Below are 10,069 nucleotides of genomic sequence, written 5' to 3'. Positions count from 1 at the left end.
CCCGGCCCGGGGGCCCCCACCGCAGCCCCCCTCCCCACTCGACACCCCCCGCTACTGGGCCCCCCCCCCCCCGCCCACGGCCCCGCCCGGGGCCCCCCCCCCGCAACCCCCCCCCGCACTTGGGTCCCGCCCCCTCCCAGCTCCCCATCGCCGCCTCCCACCCTTCTTTCCGCCTTCACCGGGCCCATGCGGAAAAGGGGCGGGATTTTCTTATACTTCGGCGGGGGCAGGCAAAGGTTGCCTGGGGGCCGCCTTTGCCCTGCCCCCCGCTCTTAGCTCCCCCTGGGTTTCCGATCACTGTCAGTGCCAGGGGGCTTCTTCCGTGCTTTCCCTTTTGCCTCCCTGCATTGTGCCTACATATGCAAATTAACCGCCATCTCTGTTGGCAGTTAACCGCCATCTTGGCTGGTGATTAATTTGCATATCTCGCTAATTAGCCAATGAAAAGGGTAGCGGTCATACGCTAATTACCATGTTTCTCTTTTATTAGTGTAGATATCCAAGATATGAAAGCAAAACCTGGGTGTGCATTGTTAGATGAATGGATAAAGAAAATTTGGTGTGTGTGTGAAGAAGATTTGATATATATATGACTGGATATTACTCAGTCAGAAAAAGAATGAAATCTTACCATTTGCTACAACATGAATGGATCTAGAGCAGGGGTTCTCAACCTGTGGGTCGCGACCCCTTTGGCGGTCGAACGACCCTTTCACAGGGGTCGCCTAAGACCATCCTGCATATCAGATATTTACATTACGATTTATAACAGTAGCAACATTACAGTTATGAAGTAGCAACAAAAATAATTTTATGGTTGGGTCACAACATGAGGGCCAGAAGGTTGAGAACCACTGAAAGAGTGATATGCTAAGTGAAATAAGTCAGAGAAAGACATCTAAGTACCTTATTATTTCACTTATATGTGTAATCTAAAAATCAAAACGAAAACAGATTCATAGATACAAAGAATAAACTAATGACTGCTAGAAGGGTGGATGTATAGGGGATGGGTAAAAAATGTTAAGATGAGTAAGAGGGACAAAATCCCAGCTATAAAATAAATAAGCCACAGGGATATAGTGTACAGCACAGGGGATATAGTCACTACTGTAATAACTTTGTATGGTGACAGATGGCTACTAGACTTAGTGTGCTGATCACATTGTAAGGTATATGCATGTCGAATCATTATATTGTACACTAATATAATATTGCATGGCTACTAAACTTTAATAAAAATTTATAAAAAGAGCAGTATGGTACTGGCATATAAAAAGACAGTTAAACCAACAGAAAAGAATCGAGAGCCCAGAAATAAACCCCCACATACATGATCACCTAATATTTGACAAGGAAGCCAAGAGTACTCAATGAAGATATTCAATAAATGATGCTGGAAAATGGATATTCACATGAAAAAGAATAAAACTGGAGCCCTATCTTACACCACTCGCAAAAATAAATCAATTCAAAATGGATTGAAGACTTAAGGTAAGACCTGAAACCATAAAAGTCTTAGAAAAATATATAGTGAAAAAGCTTGGTCTTGGCAATGATTTTATGGATATGACACTACAAGAAAAAGGAAAGAATAAACAAGTAGGCTACATCAAACTAAAAGGCTTCTACACAGCAAAAGAAATGATCAACAGAGTATAAAGAAAACCTGTGTAATGAGAGAAAATAATTGCAAAGCACATATCTGATAAGAAATTAATACCCCAGCTCTAACCGGTTTGGCTCAGTGGATAGAGCATTGGCCTGCAGACTCAAGGGTCCCAGGTTCGATTCCGGTCAAGGGCATGTACCTTGGTTACTGGCACATCCCCAGTAGGGGTGTGCAGGAGGCAGCTGATCGATGTTTCTCTCTCATCGATGTTTCTAACTCTCTATTCCTCTCCCTTCCTCTGTAAAAATCAATAAAATATATTTTAAAAAATACCAATGGCATATTTCACAGATCAAGAACAAACTCTCCAAAAATTCATCTTGAATAAAAAAGACCCCGAATAGCCACAGCAATCCTGAGAAGGAAGAACAAAGTTGAAGGGATCCCAATACCAGATATCAAGCTACATTACCAAGTCACGGTTCTCAAAACTGCATGGTACTGGCACAAGAACAGACATATAGACCAATGGAACAGAACAGAGAACCCAGAAATCAACCCAAGCCATATGCTCAATTAATATTTGACAAAGGAGGCAAGAAATCAAGACAGTCTCTTCAATAAATGGTGCTGGGAATTTGGTCAGATACATGCAAAAAAAAAAAATGAAACTAGATCACCAACTTACACCATACACAAAAACAAACTCAAAATGGCTAAAGGACTTAAAGGTAAGACGGGGAACCATAAAAATCCTACAAGACTCAATAGGCAGTAAAATAGCAGACATGTCATAGCAGTATCTTTACAGACACAGCTCCTAGGGCAATGGAGACTAAAGAAAATAAATAAATGGGACTACATCAAAATAAAAAGCATCTGCACAGCAAAATAAACCTTCAACAAAACAACAAGAAAGCCCACTGCATGGGAGAAAATATTTGCCAATGATATTTCAGATAACTGTTTAATCTCCAAAATTTACAGAGAACTCATACAACTTAACAAAAGGAAGATAAACGATCCAATCAAAAAATGGGCAAAGGACCTAAATAGACACTTTTTGAAAGAGGACATACAGAAGGCCCAGAGACATAAGAAAACATGCTCAAAGTCACTAGTCATCCGAGAGATGCAAATCAAAATGACAATGCGGTACCATCTCACCCCTGTCAGAATGGCTGTCATCAACAAATGAACAAATGACAAGTCCTGGCGAGGATGTGGAGAAAAAGGAGCCCTCATGCACTGCTGGTGGGAATGCAGACTGGTGCATCCACTGTGGAAGACAGTATGGAGTTTCCCCAAAATGTTAAAAATGGAACTCACATTTGACCCAGTAATCCCACTTCTAGGAATATATCCCAAGAAACCAGAAACACCAATCAGAAAGGATATATGCACCCCTATGTTCATAACAGCACAATTTACAATAGCTAATAGTTGGAAACAGCCTAAGTGCCCATCAGCAGATGAGTGGATTAAAGAACTGTGGTACATCTACATAATGGAATACTACGCTGCTGTAAAAAAGGAGCTTTTACCATTTGCAACAGCATGGATGGAACTGGAGAGCATTATGCTGAGGAAAATAAGCCAATCGGAGAAAGATAAATATCACAGGATCTCACTCATATGTGGGATATAATGATCAACATAAACTGATGAACAAGAATAGATCCAGAGACAAATGGCAGGGGAGGGGGATTTAGAGAGCAACCAAAGGACTTGTATGCGTGCATATTAGCATATCCAATGGACACAGACACTGGGGTGGTGGGGGCTTGCCCGGGGTGGTAATGGCTGGGGGGGGGGTTTCAATTGGGGGAAAAGGAGACATATGTAAAACTTTAGACAATAAAAAAATTATAAAAAAAGACATATATAAAAAAAAGGAAGAATAGCTAGCTGTTGATAACAACTGAAAAAAAGCAAAGAATAAAAACACAACAACAAACCCTGGCCAGTATATTCAGTGGTTAGAGTGTTGGCCTGAGTACCTAAGGGCCATGGGTTCAATTCCCAGTCAAGGGCACCCATGTACCTGGGTTGCAGGTTTGATGACCAGTGGGGGGCGTGCAGGAGGCAGCCAATCGATGTTTGTCTCTCATCAATGTTCCTATCTTTCTCTCCTTCTCCCTTCCTCTCTCTCTAAAAATAAATTAAAAAAAACACACCACAAAACAAAATAAAAAGAAACCCCAAGAAAATGTGCCGTACTATCTTGACTATGGTTACGGTCCCATAGATATGATAAAACACTCAAATTGTACATTTTAAACATGTACAGTTTATTGAATGTTAACTATACTGAAATAAAACTGTTAAGATGTTTTTTAAACAAATAAATATATGTTTTTCCAAACTCATCCCTTTTTCAGTAAGTATGAATGTATAATTTTGACAATAAAAGTTTATGGAACAATGTCAAATTTTTACCTTGTCACATGTATTGAGGTCATTAAGAGAAAGACGTGGCTCTGATGATATATACACTGAAGTATTTACAGATAAAACGTGTTGCCTGCAATATACTCTCAAACAGTTCAGACAGAGAAAAAGGGAGAGGGAGGAGGTGAGAGGAAGAGGAAGAGGAGGAGGAAAGGGGAATGAGTGGGGGAGGAGGAGAGGAAAAAAGGGAAGAAGAGGGGGGAGCAGAATGATAGAAAATGATAAAGAATGATATAGAAATAGAGAATGACATAGAGAATGATAAAGCAAACATGGCAATGTGTTCATTGGTAAATCCTGATAAACGGTATATGCGAGTTTGTTGTAATATTCTCACACATTTTCTTTAAGCGTAGAATTAGATCAAGATTTTAAAAGTTTAAAAAAACACAAGCATAATGTCAGCAATAATTCCATCACCGAATAGTATAATCACACTGCTCCATGTATTTAATGAAAGAAAAAGTTTTATATTGTCAAAATCTGTGGGATGAGGAGCCAGTATGTAATTCTGTTTTTTGTTAGCAGGATAAAAACATGAAACACTTTAGAGCAGAAAATAAGTTCATCTGTAATTGAATGAATGATTTCACAGTATGATTTTTAAAAAGAGACACGTGTTTGTAGATTTAAAAAATTCCTCATGAGCAAAAAGAAATAAGTGAAATTAAGAAAAACTGAATGATAAATCACTACATATAAAAACCTGTGAAATTCTTCTAAAGTGATAGTTAAAAATTTATAGTCACAAATTATTTTAGAAAAGTGAAAATTAGTGAGCTAGCGGTCCAAATAAATAAATAGAAAAAAGCAAACAGAAAGTAAAGGAAAATGATAAAAGCAAAAATTTCTAAAATAGAAAAACAAATTATTCAATGGTGAGACCTGATGAAATCAAAAGCAGGAAATGTATTAGAAATTGATTATCTTAATTTATCACACAGTCCCGCTATCATATTAGTGGAGAAATAACCCATATGATCATGGCAATAAATACAAAGTACCTGGAGAAAAACTCCATAGTCATTCATAATAAAAACTTTCAGCAATTTAAGAATAGAAAAGAACTTTCTTGAGCTGAAAGGAAAATCTACTAAAAATAATGAAACATTTGCAGAATTCCCTTGTAAATTCAGTAGGAAGACAAGGAAATTCTCTATCACTTTTACTATATTTTGTTGTACTGAAGATCCTAGAGTAAAACAACCTTAAAAATTGCTAGCTAAAAATATTGGAAAAGCTAAAAAAATTGGAAAGAAACTGCCATTATTCCCAATATAATTAATAACAGAATCCACAAATTATTAGAATAAATAGAATTCAGAAGAGTTGCAGCATATTAAATCAGTATGTAAATATATGTAAATATATCAATCCTATTCCCATTTACCAGAAATAATCAGCTAAAGTGGTTTAAAAGATACATTTCACAGTAACAATCCGAAACGATAAGGTAATGAGGAGTTAATCTAACAAAACAGCTTATAGATTACATTATTCTGTGGTATATATATTTTTTCATATAGTGTAGAAAGTGGTTTCAATGTTATCATTTGGTGATAACTTTTTGGTTTTTGTTTGGCTAGTCATTTGTAATGTCATGATCAAGTGTAGTGTTATGATAAATGTATTTTTATTCCCCCTTTAATGAGTTCTTGGCAAAGACATTACCTTAAAAAAATCACCACTTTCCATTCCAGTGCAGAAGAACAGAAAAATCAGGGTAGCATTGTCAACAACCCTCATTGTCGCCATTGGATAAACTATTTTATGAGCGCAGCATGGAAATGGAGTCCTACTGCGATCCCTCCAAAACTGAAAAATAGTAAAATAAGGTTAAATCATTTTTTCTGTTGCTGTTTATCTTTCCCCTGGCCTCCTCAAGTTCTTATGCTCCACCATGCCCACATTTCCATTAGCTAGTCCTGTAAAACAGTTACATAGATAGTATTAGAAAAGTTTGTTGCATAGCAATAATAATAATTAACAATATTAATAATAAGCATAATAATAAGCATAGACTATGGAAGCCCTTTAGAACAGTATTTGGCACATAAAGATGTTCAGTAAATATTTACTAGTATGATAATTTTCGATGATTTGAGTCACTGGAAGGAATTATGTAGCTCTGGCACTTCTTGCCGTATCTAAGCACTGCTCTCCCTCTGCTCTCCCACCCACTGCCACTACTGGTTTGGACACGGAGCTAAAGTTGAGGGAAGTGAGGCTGTAAGGAATGGCCAGGCGATGCTTTCAGGTAAAATAGAGCTCATTCCTTTTCTATGGACTACCACCAAACCCTAAATCCAGAACCCTCTTAGTTGCTACTGTTTTCTTATCATTCATTGACTTATTTATTCAAATATCTGTTTCACTCCTACTATGTACCAGGCACTATTCCTTGGTCACACATCCCTTCCAGCTGCCAGCACAATGCCTAGTCCATTGTAAGGGCTTCATAGAGAGGTTTATTGCAGAAGTGAAGAAAGGATGGCCTGTCCCCTTTAGATTACTAGGAACTGTGAGGCTCAGATCAGATTTGGTTTTAGTTTTTGCTTTCTATAAGCTGATGTAAATAGAAGATGGTTTCTCTGATGTTAAAAACTGGGCTCCTAAAATACATCACTTGCTTGAAAATCTTCCATGGTGGTCAATGCTCATGGCTTAAACTGCATATTCAAGTTTAGTATAACATTCAAGGCCCTACAACATTGTATCTCCCCTCCTAAGGTCTCACAAGTTTCAGAGTTCAAGCCAAGCTTTCCCCAGAACAAACCTGTCTTGGGGGTTTTTGTTCTAGAAACAAAAGTCCTGAAAAACAGTCTCTCCACCTCCGCAGGGCAGATGTCACTCGCTCTTTAAGACTCACCCACATTTCCCTTTCCTCCCTGAAAGTTCATGATTACTATCAGGTAGAACGAGTTGGTCCATCCTAGGATGCTTCCTGAATACACTGAACAAGTAAACATTATGGCACTTGGGTTTGACTGACCATATTGTCACTGCTTTTACTTATTAAGTTCCCCCACCATACACAGGTAAACACACACTTATGTAGCTCACCTTATAAACCCCTCTATTAGCACAGTGCTAGGCATCACAATTAGGCCTTGCATACATTGTTGTTATTAATCTAGAGCTAAGCATTTTCAAATGGAAAAGTTTCAAATGTACACAAAAGTAGTGAGAACATTATAATGAATCACCATAATGCATCGCCTAGCTTTAACAATTATCAACTGACGAACCTTTAGTTCGTACCCCCCACCTGGACCCCACTAAATTACTTTGAGTATATAAAAACATTCAAGTCTATTTCTTAAAAAAATGTAACCCACAATTATCACAACTGCTATAGGGTGTCCCCCCCTTCCAAATGTATACACACACTTTGAATAATTATAAAGGCAGTGTTTATGAAAATACATTTCCTTTTCAAAACTGAGCTATCAGCTGTTGAAGTATGTCTACATTTTTTTTTGGGGGGGGGGAACCTGTATATTAAAAATAATTACTGAATGTCATTAAACATCCAAAATTTCATCCAAGCATATTTTATGACAGAGCTATTTAACGTCTGCCTATGCTTTCTTCAATTTTTAAATCGTGGAGAGAACGGAGGGCGGGGGGTTGGGGGGCTGGTGGGTGGGGGGGACGGGAAGGCGAGCTGGGAAACGCATAATTAAGTTTCTGAGAGGCAGAATGTCCCAGATGAGAAAGAATCTGACCTGGCTTAGGGTGGGAGAAGTCTATTCTACGACTTCTCCGGAGGAAGAGGATGCGACTTCAGGCCGGGAGATGCCGGAGGAGGTGCGGAGGGGAGAGGGGTACCTCTGTTTGGGGTCCCTTCTGGATAATCCCACCGTGGAGCTAAGAGGCAGCGCTTTCTCGGAGGCTTGCTTTCCCGCGTGTTGGCAGATGGGAGCGTGGCTCTCCCGGAGGGACAAGGTTGGTCCCCCATAAGGATTCTAGGACCCGGGCGTCAGCTCTCTCCGGTGGGCCCCAGCCAGGCGGAGACCTGAGATGGCGGCGGGTCCCCTCCCCTCCAGACCAAGAGCTTCCTCCGGGTTCCACTCCTACCGTATTTCCTGTATCCCGAGACGTATATCCCCTCTCCGCCTCCACCGGGCTCCCTACCCTACCCCATTTTAACATCTCTACGAGGATGGGTCTTTGAAAAACATACGTTTATGTAATACAATGTTTTCCATCCTCTCCCCCTTAATGTAGCGGATGCTGTGGACAGTCGGATGGAATCTATGCAATTTTATGATGAGAAGAAATTGAGGTTCACTCCTAAATCGTAAACTCTACATCGATTAGTGACCGGCGCGAAGTGGGAGGGGCGGGTTGGGCGAACAAAGAAATTATTGAAGAGCTAAGGGCTTTAGGATGGAGTTGCAGACGAGACTCTTTCAAAAATGATATACACCCGTGATAGTTTACGAAAGTGCAAAATAGGACACGGGAACTGACCTTGGAAATTGATGTGGGAAATAAATTCACCGTATGTCATAGAATCTAACATCACTTTTTTGTTCATATTTTAGCAAATTAGAAACCTCAGAAGGCTTACCTTTCAAAAAATGTTTCAGCATCTAGCTCAGTGGTTCTCAACCTTCCTAATGCTGCGACCCTTTAATACAGTTCCTCATGTTGTGGTGACCCCCAACCATAAAATTATTTTCGTGGCTACTTCATAACTGTAATGTTGCTACTGTTATGAATCGTAATGTAAATATCTGATATGCAGGATGTATTTTCATTGTTACACATTGAACATAATTAAAGCATAGTGATTAATCACAAAAACAATATGTAATTATATATGTGTTTTCCGATGGTCTTAGGCGACCCCTGTGAAAGGGTCCTTCGACCCCCAAAGGGGTTGTGGCCCACAGGTTGAGAACCGCTGATCTAGGACATCTTGGACAATTGATGGCATGCCATACTTTAATTGGCAATGTTTATTTTTTTCCCCTACAGTTGTGGAAAATAATGATTCATCTTATCGCAAGTTTTATATTCTATGATATACGGTAGCAACCAGAAGGGGGTGCAAATTGGCTTAGAAGATGAGGCTACTAGACATTACTTTGACATTCACACCCATCCCCCTTTGGCTACGGGCGAACTGGACCACACATTTACAGCACTGTCCTCATTTTAAAAAAAAGGAAATAGTTCAATCCTTAATATCAAAATATAACGGCACTTTAAACATTCTGCTAAAACCAAACTTTGCCATATTTAAGTAGTTGATTAAACACTTGGAGCGTTACTTTCCAGGAGATAATGCTTTTTTTCTTGCAGAACTAGTGCCATCATCAGATATAATACAATTAAAGCGCTATTAACCATGATTGCCTCTCCTCTCCACCGTCACTGCCTTCCTCCAAATACCAGCACAGCCTTTAATGCAAATTAGATGCTTGGGAAGTGTTGGGAACATAAATGACCTTACAGTTTTCTACCAATAGGTTAAGAGAAATATGTGAAGGGGAATCAAGAGAAAAAGTTCTAGAGCTAGAGGAGGGGTTGGGACTAGATATATAGATGTGGGGATCAGTAACATGGATGTGGTAGTTGAAATCGTGAGAAGGGATGATATCCCCAAGAGAAAATATAGAGAAAAGAGAAGTGAGCTAAGACAGAATAGTGAGTAATTAGAGACAGAAGAAGAGAAGGCTGCTTGCTACAAAGGCTAAGAAAAATGGCCAAAGTCAGAGGAAAGAACTCTAACCCAGGGTTTCTCACACTTGATACTATTGATATTTGAGGACAGATCCTTCTTGGAGAGGTGGAGAGAGGCTGTCCTGCGCATTGTAGGATGTTTAACAGTATCCCAACCCAGGCCAGTAGCACCCCACTTGCCCTTTCTAGTGTTTCTAGTGTTTATTTATCTCAGTGATGTCATGCCTTTGACCCCAGTAGAAGCCAAACTTTGAGTCTTTTTTTTTTATATTGAAGAATGTGTTATTTATTTCCCAAGGTAAGTGAAGTGAC

The 10,069-nt window shown here is 39.5% G+C and overlaps 1 protein-coding gene across 1 annotated transcript in view; it reads right to left on the bottom strand.

The window, feature by feature from the left end:
* Positions 1 to 8,063, bottom strand: part of LOC102425883 (negative regulator of P-body association-like) — a 12,846-nt gene extending 4,783 nt beyond the window's left edge. The window contains exons 1-2 of the mRNA XM_023759985.1: positions 7,792 to 8,063; positions 5,735 to 5,878 (exon numbers count right to left, since the gene is read on the bottom strand). Coding sequence (XP_023615753.1) covers positions 7,818 to 8,024 — 207 coding nt within the window. The 5' untranslated portion in view covers positions 8,025 to 8,063 and the 3' untranslated portion in view covers positions 5,735 to 5,878; positions 7,792 to 7,817. The remainder of the gene's footprint in view (positions 1 to 5,734; positions 5,879 to 7,791) is intronic.
* Positions 8,064 to 10,069: the final 2,006 nt, after the last annotated feature.

The sequence above is a fragment of the Myotis lucifugus genome, unplaced genomic scaffold (genome assembly GCF_000147115.1).
Source record: "Myotis lucifugus unplaced genomic scaffold, Myoluc2.0 scaffold_169, whole genome shotgun sequence".
In the NCBI taxonomy this organism is placed as follows: domain Eukaryota; kingdom Metazoa; phylum Chordata; class Mammalia; order Chiroptera; family Vespertilionidae; genus Myotis; species Myotis lucifugus.
Note: the sequence above shows the minus strand (reverse complement) of the source record. Positions and strands in the feature narration are given on the sequence as shown.